The sequence below is a fragment of the Coenobita brevimanus genome, chromosome 77 (genome assembly GCF_032717465.1).
Source record: "Coenobita brevimanus isolate Jiangsu-jjx chromosome 77, ASM3271746v2, whole genome shotgun sequence".
Lineage (NCBI taxonomy): Eukaryota > Metazoa > Arthropoda > Malacostraca > Decapoda > Coenobitidae > Coenobita > Coenobita brevimanus.
Genome location: NC_137030.1, coordinates 30,485,109 through 30,503,415, shown reverse-complemented (window position 1 = coordinate 30,503,415; position 18,307 = coordinate 30,485,109). Strand labels below are relative to the sequence as shown.

Genomic DNA, 18,307 nt, shown 5'->3' with positions numbered 1-18,307 from the left:
ATATACATACATACATACATACATACATACAAAGGCATAAGGCATATACATAAATCCATACATACTTTCATAATTATATACCCGTACATACATACATACATACATACATAGCAGTATATACAGAATCAGACACATATAATGAACTAACAATAGACTTGCACAGACAGATACACAAGTATGTACACAAGGAAGGTACACACACACACACACACACACACACACACACACACACACACACACACACACACACACACACACACACACACACACACACACACACACACACACACACACACACACACACACACACACACACACACACTGGTATACATTCGCACACAACATACGAAATGAGAAAGGTGCACATGATGGACCCAAGTATAATGAATCCTATTGTGACTCTCTCTCTCTCTCTCTCACACACACACACACACACACACACACACACACACACACACACACACACACACACACACACACACAGACACACACACACACACACACACACACACACACATGGTGAACGATATTCTTGTAACCGTAAATAGAGTCCAGGGAAGTTAATGTAATGTCATTATTTGCTATGTAGTGGTAGTAGTGGAAGTAGTAGTAGTAGTAGTAGTAGTAGTAGTAGTGTGGTAGTAATAGTGAAATGGGACGCACATATACTCACAATGCATTCGTCATCAAATTTCCCTGCTCCATTTCACACGCCTAATCATCCCTTCATTCCTTTGTTGCACATGACAGCCTGTGGGATAGAGGCAGCCCATACACTGTCAGGGCCGTATTATCTCATGTCCTTATGATCTCATGTCCGTATTATCTTATGTCCGTGTTATCGCCAGTTAAGGAAGCATCGTTGCTAGAGGGTCGACTTCATGTGGTGGTACAGATAGAGACGGGCGGATCCACTGCCCGGTTATACAAACGCCCCTCACCTCCTCCCACGTCTCCTAATAGAACGGTGGTGGACTGCAGAACAAAATTTACGAAAACAGCAACAATGAGACGGTGTAGCATCTTTTCCTTACTGATTTATCTTGCATTCTAAAGCTAATCTTCTTTTACATAATGTGTATAACTTTAATGTAGACAAATGAGGAAGCAAAGAAGCGTTGTGATGTTGATGTGGATGTGACTGTAAATGTTCACGAAAAACTCTGGTGGTTTGCCCATGTGGAGAGGAATGAGAATGAGAGACTGACTAGAAGAGTGTATGTGGGTGAGGTGGAAGAGGAGAAGAGGAAGAGCAGACCAAGGATGAGATGGAGGGATGGAATGGAGAGGTATATGGGAGAGGGGGGGGTGAATTTGAGAAAGGACAACCAAATAACAGAGGACAGGGGGACGTGGAGGCGATTTGTTTGCGGCCACCCCGTATAGGATTAAGGCCTCAGACAATAGATAGATAGATAGACAGACAGATAGGTAGATAGATAAATTGCATGCAAATCAGTTCCAATACTCCTTTTGCCTTCACTTGGCCCAGATTTTCGTCCTTTTGCAGTTTAATTCACATGGCTTAATGGCAGAATAAGACTTACGGATCCATTTCCTATCCATGGCACTTCTTCGTGACTAGCATTGCATTTTAGCGTTCATAATTGCAGCTCAGTATTCAAGATGAAGCGAGAAAATAAGCCAGGTTTGAGTGAAGAGGGTGTAGATTGGTTTGTGACTAAAAGAATACAATGTTACGGACTCTGCATCATTTTCATAGCACTTCTTCGTGACTAGCGTCATATTCTAGTGTTAATCTGTTCTTCCAGCTCAGCATTCATGATGGAAAGGGCAAATTTGGCTTCAATATTAGGTGATTAGACAGATGAGGAGAGGAGGGGAGAGGAGAGGCGAGAAGCGAGTGATACTGTTTGACGGGAAATGGAGAGATATTGGCGTGATAGAGAGAGAGAGAGAGAGAGCGAGAGAGAGAGAGAGAGAGAGAGAGAGAGAGTTACAACCTGAGTTTTATGAGCGAAGAGAAAATAACCAGTGCAAGGAAAATGGTAATAGAGAAAGGGAAATGGAATGGTGATGGAATGGAAAGACTTAGAGAATATATATTGGTGTTCATAAGTGCAGAGATACGGTGAATAGTTGATATACAGTGTCACTACAGTAATGAGGTGGTTTGTGTGGAATATATATACTGTGTTGGGAGGTAAACAGGCTTCTGATATTGTGCGGAAACCGTGTGATAGTGAAATGTTGCTTAAAGTAATCAGCAGCACCAGACCACAGTGTTGCAGGAATTATTGACTGTTCACGTGCGAGGGGAGAGAGAGAGAGAGAGAGAGAGAGAGAGAGAGAGAGATTTAACCCCTTCACTACACTTCCCTTAAATGTAGTCTACCTCCATGCGATGTGACCTTCGGGTAACCTCTCCTGCCGAAGGATTTACAAACTGTCTCCCATTCAACTCTTTCACAGTGAAGGCCTGAACGAAGGTGTAGTAGTAGTAGTGGATGTTTGTAGTAGTAGTAGTAGTAGCATCAGTAGTAGTATAGCAGTAGTAGTAGTAGTAGTAGTAGTAGGTTCATCGTAATGTGAACCCAGTGCAATGCAGGATGAAGGTCCCTCCCTCAACCCATCATCCTCCCTTCAAGGGCTACGGAAACGGATGAGGGATGTATGTATAGCCATGCAGCTCCACCGCCTGCTATATCAGTGCCACCACATGAAGGCACCCCACTCTAACACTGGAAAAGAAGATAAAAAACAAATCTTGAATATGTGAGAAATCTAAAAAGAGTGGAGACGAGGCCAGAAAAAACAGCAGGTGAAAAGATTGAATTTTAAGAGAGATGAAAAAATTTTGGGAGAGATGAAGAATGGTGGAGAGGCTTTTGTGTTGTAAGAGAAAGAAAAATGTCGACAGGGGAATGACAGGGGGCAGAGGAGAGCAAACCCTGCCAGTATAGGGTGCAGAGAGAGAAGGGAAGGGAGGAGAGGAGAGAAGAAAAAGCAAAGAGAGAAGAGAAGAGGAGGAGAAAAGAAGAGAAGAGGAGAGGAGAAATAGAAAAGAATGGATAACGGAGAATTTGAGAGAGAGAGAGAGAGAGAGAGAGAGAGAGAGAGAGAGAGAGAGAGAGAGAGAGAGATTTGGGACTTGAGTCGTAACAGAAAAGAAGAAATGGAAGAAGAATAGAAAGAGGATAAATATAAGAGAGGGAAGGAGGGAGGGACAGCGAAGGAATAAAGTTTTCATTTGTGTGTGTGTGTGTGTAGGTGAGAGAGAGAGAGAGAGAGAGAGAGAGAGAGAGAGAGAGAGAGAGAGAGAGAGAGAAAGGGGAAGAGAAGGGAAAGGAGATAAGAGAGAATATGAAGAGAAATTAAAAGCGAAAAGGTCCGAAGAAGAGAAAAACGAAGGGAATGGAAGGGAGGGAGAGGAAGGGTAGGGAGGTTGGAAAGGAGGGAGAGGAAGGGTAGGGAGGTTGGAAGGGAGGGAGAGGAAGGGAAGGGAAGCTGGAAGGAAGGCAGAGGAAGGGAAGAGAAGTTGGGAGAGAGGGAGAGGAAGGGAAGGGAGGTTGGAAAGGAGGGAGAAGAAGGGAAGGGAAGTTGGAAGGGAGGGAGAGGAAGGGAAGGGAGGGAGAGGAAGGGAAGGGAGGGAGAGGAAGGGAAGGGAGGTTGGAAAGGAGGCAGGGGAAGGGATGGGAAGTTGGATGGGAGGCAGAGGAAGGGAAGGAAAGTTAAAATAGAAGAATTAAGCGGGAAAATAAGAGGAAGGGACAATAGAAATAATACGTAGGGGAGGAAGTAGGAAAGAAGAATGAGAGGAAAAAATAAGTGAAAGGAAAACTAGACACGAAGAGTTAAATGGAGGATGGGAAGAAAGAAAGAAGGAAAAAAAAAAAAAACTATAGATTCGTTACTCTTAAAGATAAATATTTAACTTTAATATTCGCTCGTTGGCGAAATGTTTGGAAGCTGTATTAGTAAAGACAACTACGAGTATATAAGCAAGGATTAATGTACACAAATTAAGCTTGAGGAAGTTACTAAGTACGGCCCCAGATTTAAGAACTTTGAGGGATGTTGCTAAATACTATCACATACTTAAGAACTTTCATGATCTTGTATGATTAGAAGGTTGGTTGTTGTTTTTCGCTGTTGTCATGCACTTTAACCAAGCAAGAGTGAATTCGAAAAAAAAGTCATGGTGTGTCTATAAAAAAAAAAAAAAGGAAATATTCAAGGTATAATTAAGATACGCGTACCTGTTTATCGTAGAAATTGAAATAAAATGGCTCATGGTAAAATAATGCTATGGAAATTTGTTGATTTTAAAACTGCTAAGACTGTGTATAAATATGGGTCGTGGGGTAGTGTACTCATACATATTTACGATCAGTTCCCCGTCGCAACTTAGGTATTTATTTTACAGGAAGAAGTAGACAAGGGGAGATTTTGCACTCCTTTCCTTGACCTTCCCGCAGAAAATATGTTGTAACCTGCTGTAGCTTTCGTCTCTTGGTGTATTTGTGAAGCTAGAACAAGAGACATAGAAAGACTGCACAGCCTCCTTATCCTTCCTGCAGATCAAAACCAGAGTTACGACAGGGAATTGATCGTAAGTGCGTTTCTGTATCCCATTAGTGGTGGACAAGTTTATCCGTTCTCAGTATTGACATTGTGGGCTGCCTTGAAACCTGGCCGCGTTGTTTTTGGCGGCGGAGGTTGCAAACTCTTGGGGGGAGGATTAGAGGGTGGCGGGCTGACGACGGACGCGCTAAGCTGGGGTGCGGAGACGCGGATTTTGTGGCGCCGAGAGTTTAAGTCCGAGATGGCCCTCATGGAATAAATAAAACGGAAATACGAATTTTGTCGATAGTTTTATTATTTAACCCAGTATGGCCTTCGTGAGGTGAATAAAACAGAAACTAGAATTTAGTTTCGTTGGCAGTTTTACCATTTTGCGTCAAGATGGGCCTCCTGAGTTATATAAAGCAATTTGACCTTTCAGAATTATAAATTTGTTATATGTTGGCCAAAATATGGCCATTATTGTCACTGTAGGAGTGTTATCCTTCCCCGAGAGAATAACACCGTCCTCTGTCAGTGAGACTAAAACAGTAGTTGTCAGTGCAGTTATAGTAGGCTGTTCCTCCTAAAATGAATTTAAAAAGAAAATGTTGTGGCCAGATAAGAATAAAACAAAATTTTGTCATCCTGTTGAAATTTTTTAATCTCCTTAGCGGAGATACCCCGCCCCTTCTTTCTTTCTTTCTTTTCCTTTTGTGTAAAAAAAAAAAAAAAAAAAAATTTTGAACATGGCTGGCTCATATTTTATACAAAGCACCTCTGTCCTTGCACCAAGTGAAAATAATAATATATGAAAATTACTGCTTTGATTCCTATTCAGTAGGCTACATAATTCAGCATCTTTTAGTGATAGATTTATAGTCTACTGAATTGCAGGCTGTAAAGGTGTATGTACTAACAGCTTTTATGTAAAATATAACAGATTTAGTTCATGTATTTGTGTAGGTGCACCACACACCGGGTTCTATAGATGTTAGAGTTTTTATGAACCTGTAATTCGTAAATAACGCACCAGTCAAAACACGAAGGGACAGAGTGCAACCCCCGTGCCCCACAGTCAGTATAAGAGACCAACATGACCTTGACCTGTGACCTTGACCTGTGACCAATTATTCTCCAAATCGAATCAACTTACCCTCGCCAGACGCTCAGTCCTTCCACCAAGAATGATCTTAATTGGATGATGATGGCTTCAGTTTATCTTGTCCGGTGACCTTCAAAATAAGGTAACTTCATCCTTGGCAGACCCTCAACATCCCGTTGAGAGTGGCCACAAACAAATCACCTCCAAGTCGCCCTGTCCCCCGCCATTTCACTGCCCCGCTCCCAACTCACACCCCAGTCTCTCATATACCTCTCCACCCCATCCCTCCATCTCATCCTTGGCCTCCCCCTCCCTCTACCCCCCTCCACCTCACTCACATACACTCTCTTCGTCAATCTTTCACCCTCCATCCTCTCCACATGGCCAAACCACCACAGTGTATTCCTCCTAATGCTTCCCATCACATCCACATCCACACCACAACGCTCCTTTATATCCTCATTCGTCAGCCTGTCTCTCCATGTGACTCCACAGGCTCCTCTTAAATAACTCATTTCCACTGCTCTCACTCTTGACTTGTGTCCTTCCAGCAACGTCCAAGCTTCACTTCCAAACGTTAGAATTGGTATCACAATACTGTCATGTAGTAACTTCTTCACTTTCATGCTCACTTCCCTGCTTCTTATCACTGCTTTCAAAGAACCAGCAACCTTTCTTTCCTGCTGTACCCTTTTCAAGCACTTCACCCTCCAAATCTCCATCCTTACTCATCACACTACCCAAGTACTTAAACGTACTCTATCTATCTATCTATTGCCAGACTCCTCAATCCCGTTTGGGGTGGCCACAAACAAATCGCCTCCAAGTCGCCCTGTCCCCCGCCATTTCACTCCCCTGCTCCCAACTCACACCCCCCTCTCTCATATACCTCTCCACCCCATCTCTCCATCTCATCCTCGGCCTCCCCCTCCCTCTTTCCCCCTCCACCTCACTCACATACACTCTCTTCGTCAGTCTTTCACCCTCCATCCTCTCCACATTTTCCAATTCCTCACCATCCAATCTCACTGTACATTCACTGACTTCACCTCTCTCAAAGACCATCACTTTACTCTTCCCTACATTCACCTTTAGATTCCGTTTCTTACACACTCTCCCAAACTCATCCACCAAGCCTTGCAGCCCTCCTTCGTCTTCACTCAACAACACAGTATCATCTGCAAACAACAGTACAGGGAGTTTCCAAACACTACCCTCTCTCACCAGGGCCACTCGAACATCCACTACCCTACCTTGTACCTCTTTTATTACCCCATCCATGTACAGATTGAACAACCATGGAGACATGACACATCCCTGTTTCAACCCAACCTTCAAAGAGAAAAATTCACTCGGTTCACCATCCACACGCACTGCAGCCTTAGCACCATCATACATACTCTTCACAGCATTCAACAACTTCCCATTTACTCCATATATTCTTAACACTTTCCACAATCCTTGTCTATCCACCCTGTCATATGCTTTTTCCAAATCCACGAAATCCTCATACGACTTCATTCCCTTCTCTAGAAACTTTTCCACTAAATATCTAAGAATGAATATCTGATCTACACAACCTCTTCCCTGCCTAAAGCCTCCCTGTTCTTCTCCAACTAATTCCTCTGTTCTTTCTCTAACTCTGTCAATAAGTATCCTACCATACACTTTTCCTATTATACTAAGAAGACAGATGCCCTTATGATTACCACACACTTCTTTTTCTCCTTTTCCTTTGTACAAGGGAATAATTATACCTGACTTCCAATCCTCTGGGACTCTACCTTCCTCCCAGGCCAATCTGCACATTTTTCACATCCATTCTACTACTATTTCTCCCCCATGCTTCAGCATTTCACCACACACTCCATCAATTCCTGGGGCTTTCCCCGATTTAACTTTCTTCATTGCTTCTACAATTTCTATCCTACTGATTTCTTCCTGTCTTCTTACCTCCCTCCTTCTCCCAGCCATTCCCCAGCCACTTATACTTGCATTACTTCCATCCTCTGTGTTCAACAATTCCATAAGTGTTCTCTCCATCTGCTCACTTTTTCTCCCTTCTCCACTAGTATTATACCATTTTTATCTTTCACTCCCCTGCTAACTTAACTTCCACCCTGTCTTACTCTTTTCACCTCTTTCCAGAACATTTTCTTACAGTCCCTCTACTTTACACTCAAGTTCCTTTCAAATTCCTCATCCACTCTCTTCTTACTCTTTCTTACTAATCTTTTCACCTTTCTCTTTCATTCTACATATAACTCTCTCTTCCGCCTCTCAACTTCTTCAATGCCCCTATTTCTCATCCATTCATTGTATGCTTTCTTCTTTTGTGCCACAGCCTGTCTCACCTCTTCATTCCATCACGCTGTTCCTTGCACACCCCTCCGTCTTCTCTTCATCCCACACACCATATCACATGCTGCACTTATTTCTTCTGTAAATATCCTGCACACACTTTCCACATCCCCCGACTGCTCCAATTCATATTTGCCCAATCGTTCCTCCACTTCTCTCTTATACTCTGCCTTTTTCTCATCCTCTTGTAACCTTTCCATTCTCCTTACAAATACATCTTCTTCCCGTCCTTCCCTTCTTCTATTTCTCCATTGTAATTGGACCTTGGTTCTGGCCACCACCAAGTAGTGGTCAGAAAGTCCACTCCCCCAACCTCTATCAGCTCTTGCATCCATTACACATTTTCGCATCCTTTCATCCACACATACATAGTCAATCATTGCCTTCCTTTCATTCAGTTCACCACCCACCCTTCACATCACTTGCCATGTATACCTATGGATCATCTTGTGCCTGAAAAGGGTATTGGCTATCACCAACCCCTTCCCAGCACAAATGTCCATTAACGCACTGCCATTCTCATCTGTCTCAGCAGGCACACCCCACTCAACAACTATTCCATCCACCTTCACATTCCCTACATTACCATTCATATCACTGATCAAAAACACTCTCTCATTCCTTCCAAACTTTTCCATGCACATTTCCACATTTGTCCAGAACTCTTCTCTCACTCTGCTTGCACGATCTTGCGTTGGCGCGTACACACACACAATCGCCCACATTTGTATTCCAACTTTCAATCTTACCCACACAGTCCTTGACCCAACTGATCCATACCCTCTTATGCTCTTCTTCCATCATTTACTCACAACTATACATACTCCTTCTTTTGCCCTCTCTTTCTCACCTACTTCTGCACATATTATCATTATTGTTTATCATCATCATCATTATCAAGAAAAAATGTAAGATCTTGGTCATAAGCTACACTACTGTATATTAGTTTAAGGGGGAGGTTGGCCTATATCATTCTGTAAATATTTCCAATTAAGTGATAAGTTGCAGGAAGAGGTGTTAGGATATCACTGTATCCATTATTCATCCACAGTCAGACATCATGTACTGCTAAGTACATAAATGGCCGTCTTCCCCCACTTACTGTCTGTTGAGCTGGGATGACACTTAGTGCCTAACTTTAGTGATAACATGGCGCCCTTGAGCGGTATCTGCCAATGGAAGGAGTGAATGAGAGCCTTATCTTGCCGCTTATGGTGTCGAGAGTAAGCACTTCACCAACTATGGACTGATTTTTCTTCAGGATGTTTCTTCCTTTGGTAGATGCATATACAGTATTCAGCTACATTTAGCAAAAGAGATTGAGAGCAAAAAAAATAGGGAAGTGACCATGGAAGTAAAAAAGTTGCTGCATAACAGTATTGTAATCCCCACTCTAACCTATGGAAGTGAAGAGTGGACCCTGTTGAAAGGACAGAAGTCATGGGTGAGAGCAGTGGAAATGTGCTGTGTGAGAGGAGCATGTGGGTTTATGGGGAGAAACAGACAGGCAAGTGAGAAAGTAAAGTAGTGTTGTAGTATTGATGTAGATATGATTGAAAGTGTTAAGAGAAATACTCTTGATGATTCAGCCATGTAGAGAGGATGAAGAATGAGAGACTGACTAGAAGAGTGTATTATGTGAGTATGGTGGAGAGGGATGAAAAGGCCAAGGATGAGATGAAGGGATGGATAGGAGAGAGACGTGAGAGAGAGCATTGTGAGTTGGAGAGAGGACAGCCAAATGGCAGAGGACAGGGCAACATGGAGGCTATTTAGTTTATGGCCTCCCCTTATGGGATTAAGGCATATGGCTATACATAGATAGACAGTTAAAGAGCATCAGAGACTGATTACATCTGAGAGTAGCATTTTTAGTTACGTGAACAGGCAGACTGACAGATAAGGAAAAAGAGCGTTGTGGTGTTGGTGTGGATGCAAGGAAAGCAGTAGAAGTTATTTGAGATGGTTTGGCCATTTGGAGAGAAAGGAAAATGAGAGACTGAATAGGAGAGTTTTGTGAATGAAATGGATGGGGCGAGGGGGAGGAGAAAACCAAGGATGAAATGTATTAAAGGATGGGGTGGAGAGTTTGATGAGTGAGATGAGGGGGAGGGCACAGAGTCAGAGAGAGAGGGTGCCTGGTGATGGAGAACAGAAAGAAATGAAGCAAATGATTTGTGGTAACCCCTTCTGGAATTTATTGGTAGAAGTGCAGCTGTAAAAGGATATTTTTTTTAATTTTATAATATACTTAGGATATAAAAGCAAAAAGGAACATCAAAAAAAAAAAAACACACACACTTTTAACAGAGTTATGGTATTGTACTTTTAAGATTCAGTAATACCCAGTCAGCTACAATTCTGTTTTCTAGAAGTATAAAAGGTTTTAGACTGGAAATAAGGAAACAATTCAGCCAGCAGATAGTAGGTGGTTAGGACAGTTTCAGAATGGTTCTTACACTTCTTTGACCAACTTTATCTACCTGAAGCCAAGGAAAAGGAATCATTGATATATAAAAAGGCTTGTAACTGTGAAATTCTCTGTCTAGTTATTGCCTCTGTACTGTGCTAAGTTCCATGCATGAGAGTGGATGATTTTGTGGGTACAGTAGTTACCAGTCTTTTACAAACAAAGAAACAAATCACTCTCATGGTAGTTAATACTGTACCTCCCAGGTCAGTGGTAGTCAGCCCACCTAGTCATCAGGAATATCAGTTACCGGTGGCTGTTTCTTATACAGTAGTTATTGCATGTTCCTGAGTTGTATTACCTACATACCCACCCCATGTATCAGTGAGAAATAGGGTTTGGATGATGATAACGAAGGTGAAGATATTCCGTTTACTAATCCCAGCATTTTGAACTTTTTTCTTTAAAATTATGCTTCACACTTAATGCATTCAGCATGAGGATATTAGGTAATTAATTCAGCTAAGGAGTTGCCCATGGGGATGAAGGGGTTAGCAGTAGTCTCCATGACCTGTACAGCATGGGGATATATATTGTAATTTATTCCGACCAGCACAAGTGACCCTGGTGGTAGGTGGTGGCGACCATCATCCACCCACCTGATGTAGTGCTGCCTACTTCTTCCTTCACCTTTATTATCCTTTTCTTGTGTCTGCCCTCCTCTCTTCCTATTTTTCCAATCCTTCCTGTCACTTTTTATTACCCTTCTTCCCATTTCAAGTGGCTTTACATTGAGTGACAAGCCTAATGGTTTCCGATAAGCCAGGAAACCATTTACAACATTAGATAGTAACCAAATAACCAACCCATACTTGTTCCCTGCATGTCAGCAAGTGGGTTGACAGAGGGGTAGTGTCCCTCCCCATGAAACAACTACAGTAACTCAAAGACAAACAGCCACCCCGTACTGGAATATGACATCTGGCAATAGATACAGTTGACAGATAGACATGTGACCCTCTGAGGTCAAGTCCCCATGAAACAACTACAGTAACTCAAAGACAAACAGCCACCCCGTACTGGAATATGACATCTGGCAATAGATACAGTTGACAGATAGACATGTGACCCTCTGAGGTCAAGTGGTTTAGGGTGTATTACCACTTGTACAGTAATAAAGGCATATAAATATTAGTGTATCAGTTCACAGGCAGCAGTACCTGTATTCTCTGTGTATTAACATTCAGCTTTCTTCTTCAGTTAACTGACCTATTCAGCTTTCTTTACCTGATATTTAACTCATCCCAATTTTTGTTAACTCTTCCACTTTGTTCTTCCACAGGAGCGCAATGCAGAGTCTGCTATTGAAGCCCTGAAGGAGTACGAGCCTGAGATGGGCAAGGTGGTGCGCTCCAACAAGGCCGGTGTGCAGAAGGTTAGGGCCAGGGAGATTGTGCCTGGCGACATTGTAGAAATTTCTGGTGAGCCTCTTGATGTATGGCCATATACTTTTTACCGTAAGAAACTTTATAGCACCTTCTCCTTAGCTGTTAATTTTGTAAATTTTACATGATATACATAGGTGGAGGTGCTTACCATACCTCATCCTGTGATTCTGCCCTGAACGACAAGCCAGATGGTTTCCTTCTCCAGGAAATCGTTTACTATATTGAGTGATAACCATATAGCCAACAGCTGTTTTTTTTTTCTGTGATAGGCCCAGGCATAGACCTGATAGTGTATCCCTTGAGGCCTAACAGTGTTCTGTGTTCTGCACGTCTTCACATTTCATCACTTAGGTGCAAATACCCCTAATCTCACTTAGGACTGGTGTTATGTTGGTATCAAAGAATTAAAAAAAAAAAAAAATGGCATCTGACCTAAGGTGATAAGCAAGGAACCAGCATTTTTGTAGAATGCAAAAAAAAAAAAAAAAAAAAAAAAAAAAATCATGTACAGCATATGTAAAAGGACTGATAAGTCCATTTGATAAACACATTCCAAGTACAGAATTTGGAAAGTCAGTTAAGTAATAGCATTATATAATATGATTAATGTCGGTTTGATAACTGTTCCATATTTAAGTATTAGTTAACTCAGTCAAAATTTCTGTAACTGTCATAAACTTTATATTGTTCATCAGTGTAGATCAATGGTTTCTGAATTCATACACTGTACTGTATTCATTTCAGGAACATTCATTAGATTGTATATAGTAGCATGACAGATTTCATGTCTTTGTTTTATTCTGCTCTGATGTGAGCCAGTTGCAGAGAACAATTTATTATATAATGTGTGGCAAGTAGTTTGAGATGCTTTATGAATCCCTTCACTATTATAACAGTTATATTTTTTCTCTCTTTAGGTAATTTATTCATCATTGGAGTGGCTTCTTTGACTGAAGGCATAAGAAACTGTCTTTACTGGTGCCTATAACCATACAAGCATCCTAAATCTCTTTTAAGTCAGTTTATAGCTAAGTGTAGTCAGACAGGAGGGTCACTTTGACTGGTAAGGAAGTTGATTTACTCCTGCCTTATAACTTAATGGTTATTGAAGTTCATGCAACCACAGCTCATTATTGTGGTTGTGAGAGTGACCCAGGTCTCTCAGATGAAAACAAGCTGAGTCTTAGCAAAGCCTTGTACTGTGGAAACATCTCGAAATTAATTCTTGCTACCTCCAGCTGATTTTATTTATTCAGGAAGGGCTTTATAAAGGGTATGATATTGTATATTGTTTTACCTTAGATGTTCTTGATGGTCTGTTTAGCTTTGCCACATTAAGGTAAATTGTTTTCTTCATTCCCTTAGCTGGACTTAGAAATATGTATCTGTATGCCATATGCTGCTACTCTATCCTCTCCCCCCCCCAAAAAAAAAAAAAAAAATGTAAATAAATAAATAAATAAAATAGGTACAGTAAATGAATAAACAGATAAGTAAGCATAAGAATAAATGATTACATAAATGGAGAAACAAGTACTAATTAATAGTCCAGATTAATAGTACTGTGCTGCCAGTGATCTGGTATGTCCACAGATGTACTGCTTTAAGATAACATACGCGTAGAGCTCAGCAGTGATAAGATGTCTCAAGGACAGAGTGTAGATTGAGTAGTGGTGGGCACATCAGGGTACATCACACTTTTTCTAAGTCAGTTTTGGCAAGTCTGTTTTGTGTTTTTAAATCTTTCAAACAGATGACATGTCTTTCATTTTACTATTGCCATTTCTAGTTGATTTTATTTCATTTATTGTATTTTACTTATTTACTTATTACTTTTTTATACTGGGGTGAGTTAGGGCTCTTTGAAATTAAGAAAAGTTGTGTAACAGTAGCCATTTCCAAATACTGTACTTAATTAAATTTAGGAGTTTTTCACATTGTCTGGAGAAGTTAGATACGAGTCTACCAACCTAATAAAATCGTCTAATTATAGTCATCTCCAGATAATTATATTCATTTTTTGGGGAGGGGGCAGGGAAGATTTAGACAGGACTTTACTAAATAAAATTATCTTTACTGTAGCAAGAGTCAGATGAGAAAGGTCATCAGATATAAGGTATTAAGTGCAATAAAAAGTGTAGGATGTGTGCAGGCAGAGTTCTTCTACATGAGAAGCAGTTCTGGATGAGATATTTTTTGGCTGTGACAAAGTTTAAAGCCACCAATATCACTTGCTTCTGATTTTGTAATGAATTTCTAATGAATTATGAGCTGCTTTAATTGGAAAAATAGGTGTTTAATGATCAGCATCTTAATAGTGAAACAGTTTTGAATAAGAACTAACCATTACCTGTAGATGTTTTTAGAATACTGTACTGAGATCTTGGTAGTATAGGTATAGGGAACAGGTATATCCAGGTATCTGCATCTTTTTCTTTCTGTCTGTTCATCTGTTTCATCTGTCTCTAATTTCTGTCTGCCTAATTGCCCATCAGTTTGTCCATCAATCCATCTTCATAAATAAATGGTGGTATCCCATGGCACATTATCCATGTAATTTAACAAGTGAGGCTAGAGCCAAATTGTTTCGTGCATCATTATCAGTCCCACATCCCTTCCAAACCATTTTCCTACTCCTTTAACTTGAGAACATCTTTCATTTTGTTCTAACTGACATCAGACTACTGTACTGTATTTTATTCAAATTAGGAGAAATGTCGAGTGGTAAAGAGATTAGAAAAAAGCATGATTAACTGTGTTTGTTGCAAATGGTCCACTATTAGCTGAATAAAGTTATAAAACCATCTAGAGAAAGCAAGATTAAACCAACTACAGTATACCCATTTTACTCAAACTTGGGATAAGATTTCCATCTCTCCATCTTCAGTATTCATTTGTAAGAGATTAACACTACTGTAGATGATAATGGTAGTCACATAGAAGTGCCATTAGGATGTAGAGCCATTGAATTTTCCTGTTATGTCATTGAGCTGTGTGAAATTGTCTGCAAAAGGACACAAATCTAGGCAAGTTAATATAAAAAGGGCACTGTATAGTAGTCACCAGATTCAAGGATTTAAATGAAAAGCACCTCATCTGTGTGATGTGGATGATTCCAGCATCCTGTACATAAGCAAACCCCCACTTGTAGTTTTCCCCTTGGACCACAGATTACATCCTCTTACCAACCACGCTGCCGACACACCCTTTCACTCACTCTGAGTAGATTATATTTATCTCTCAAGTGCTTGTTTAATAATGTACCTTGCCCACCGGTGAAGGAATTGACTTGTTAGTAGTTTACATACCATCAGTCCCCACTAAAGTTTAGGATGTAAGCAGAAAAGATGGTACTTCATGTGGAACATGCTCTTTGTTCATGATTGAGAGCTTTACCCATAAGATGAATAAAATTAAGAAAAAATAATGTTACTGAAGAGATTAATGGAAGTCATTTGCAATTCTTTTATGATGAGAGGAGGTCACCCTTTAGTTAAATAACATTGTCTGATTGCACCAGGTATATAACAAGAGACATCCCAAAAAGGTTATTAGGGGCAGTGTGTAATCCCTTTAATATGAGAGATATGCCCAGTGATTAATATCATACGGTACTAGCAAGGATAAGATTTTAAAAGATGTTATTATGCATAAGGGATTAAGTCACCTCTAGAACGTCAGGAAGTCACCAGATTATTTTTCATGTTGTGTCACATTGGGGAGTAGGCTTGTCTTCTAACCTTAATCCCTTTAGTCAGATATAATTTGCAGTATATTGTGCCATGAAAAACATTCAGAACCATAGTACTGTCTTTTTCTGCCTCTGAGGTATCAGAAATAAAAATCTTAGCCAGGTTGATAAAAAGATTTCCATATAGTGAAGGAATTAACAGAGGCTGCATCTAACTCCTTCAGTTATCAGAGTCTCTCCTCAGCAAAACAAATATAAGTAGGGGAGCAAGAATGATATTAAAACTGCATCCTCAAGTTGATGGGGGTTAAATCTTGCATACCACAGTAGCTCGCAGTCACATTATTAAATCTATAATTGTGAAGAGGAAACCAGACTTCAGTTTGATGGCATCATTGTTCAGACACACTGTAATAGCAAGAAAAAGTTTTCCTCTCTGCCTCATTTGTGATTGCATTATGTGTGGTAGAATGCAGTCTGACCATCTCCTATCCTCACAGGTGTTTCAAAATTGACCAGTATATATTTGGGGTTAGTAGTCATCATAGCATATAGTACTCAGTAATACAGCATTCTCAGGTCCATACAACTCAATATGGTATTGTCTGTTGCTGTTAGTTTGGAATTTTCGTATCACAGCTGTGGTTGCCCAGATTGTTTGTCAGGGATGTATGTGTTCCAGAATACAAAATCATATACACATGGTGCTGTATATTAGAGGAGATAACAGATCAGCTTTGTGAGTGAAACTTTAAAGGACAGTATTTCTGTAGTTTGCTGAGGAACAGTCACTGAAGAGAAGACTACAGGTTGTAGTGCTGTGACTGTAGGTGGAGCAGCTGTGGCATCCACCCAAAAACCAAAGTTATTCTTATATCCATGCACCTCACCATGGGAAGGATCCTGCTCTGACCCTAGTGAGCTGTTGTCTGCCACATGGGGCGCCAGTTCCCAGCATGGTGTATGTACTGTGCTGTAGCTGTAGGACAGCCCCACAGAAGCAGTTGCTTACTTGTGGTTAATGGGTCTGCTCAGCCAGACAGACTGGATTTAAGCAGCAACAGCAACAACAAAAATTATAACAGCTGCAGAATTAACCCCTTCAGTCTCATTATATACTTTTTTCTTGCTATCTCCAGATAATTTTATTCACTATAGGGTAGACTTTTCAAACTGGGGGGTAGTGAAGAGAGAAACCTATACTGTACACAGGAAAAATCATCTGATAAATTACCAATATGCCGGGTAATTTATCAGATGATTTTTTCCTGTGTACAGTACAGGTTTCTTTCTTCATTCTGACTTGCTGTAAGTGCTTGGGATAGATTAAAAGCATCTACTTGCCCGAGTGCCAGGGGGTTAACTCATCCTCTTGATGCCCACAGTGGGGGTGGAGGGACGTTGGTTACAAGATTGTGACAACATGAGTTAACTTTTATCTGGTCGTGGTGTAGTGGTATGCTGCCTGGCTCTCACCTGAGAGTCCCTGGTTCGATTCCCGGCATATTGGTAATTTATCAGATGGGGGGTAGTGGTTAGATTTAGCCATCATTAATTTCATCACTTCATATCATCTCCATCAAGCTGAATGACATTGTCTGATACCAGTGAAAATACACCACAAAATATGCCATCATACTCAGGGAGTTTCAAATAAAAAAAATAACAAAAAAGGAAATACATAACAAGAGGTTGTAGCTTGTTACGAGCAAGTGATGTATATGATTTACTTGCCACATGTTTCTGCATAGTTAATACTAGCATGTGCTGACTGAATAATGAAGCTCTGCAAAACACCTTGAATCATACCATTCACTGGGGAAAATCAGGACAGCTTTGTTTGGAAAGTTTGCCTCTGTTAGGGAGGAGGAAGAGGAGGAAAAGGTATAGATTAATGTTTGTTGACCACACAATTTCTCTCAACTGTTTGGAAACTCCCTGTACTGTTGATTGCAGATGATACTATGTTGTTAAGTGAAGACAGATGGGAGCTGCAAGGCTTGGTGGATGAGTTTGGGAGAGTGTGTAAGAAATGGAATCTAAAGGTGAATGTAGGGAAGGGTAAAGTGATGATCTTTGAGAGAGGTGAAGTCGGTGAATGTACAGTGAGGCTGGATGAGGAGGAAATGGAAAATGTGAGTACGTTTAAGTACTTGGGGAGTGTAATGAGTAAGGATGGAGGTTTGGAGGGTGAAGTGCTTGAAAGGGTACAGCAGGGAAGAAAGGTTGCTGATTCCTTGAAAGCAGTGATAAGAAACAGGGAAGTGAGCATGAAAGTGAAAAAGTTACTACATGACAGTATTGTGATACCAACTCTAACATATGGAAGTGAAGCTTGGACGTTGTTGGAAGGACACAAGTCAAGAGTGAGAGCAGTGGAAATGAGTTATTTAAGAGGAGCCTGTGGAGTCACATGGAGAGAGAGGCTGACAAATGAGGATATAAAGGAGTGTTGTAGTGTGGATGCGGATGTGATAGGAACCGTTAGGAGGAACACACTGAGGTTGTTTGGCCATGTGGAGAGGATGGAGGGTGAGAGACTGATGAGGAGAGTGTATGTGGGTGAGGTGGAGGGGGGGAGGGAGGGGGAGGCCGAGGATGAGATGGAGGGATGGGGTGGAGAGGTATATGAGAGAGGGGGGTGTGAGTTGGGAGCAGGGCAGTGAAATGGCGGGGGACAGGGCAACATGGAGACGATTTGTTTGTGGCCACCCCGTACAGGATTAAGGCGTCTGGCAATAGATAGATAGATAGATGATCAAATCATA

At 41.0% G+C, this 18,307-nt stretch overlaps 1 protein-coding gene across 3 annotated transcripts in view; it reads left to right on the top strand.

Annotated features, from left to right (window-relative positions):
- The window catches only part of LOC145408489 (calcium-transporting ATPase sarcoplasmic/endoplasmic reticulum type-like), a 127,093-nt gene that overhangs the window by 63,176 nt on the left and 45,610 nt on the right, over positions 1–18,307 (top strand). For all 3 annotated transcript variants that reach the window (XM_080279223.1, XM_080279224.1, XM_080279221.1), the window contains exon 5: positions 11,743–11,881. In XM_080279223.1, coding sequence (XP_080135349.1) covers positions 11,743–11,881 — 139 coding nt within the window. The remainder of the gene's footprint in view (positions 1–11,742; positions 11,882–18,307) is intronic.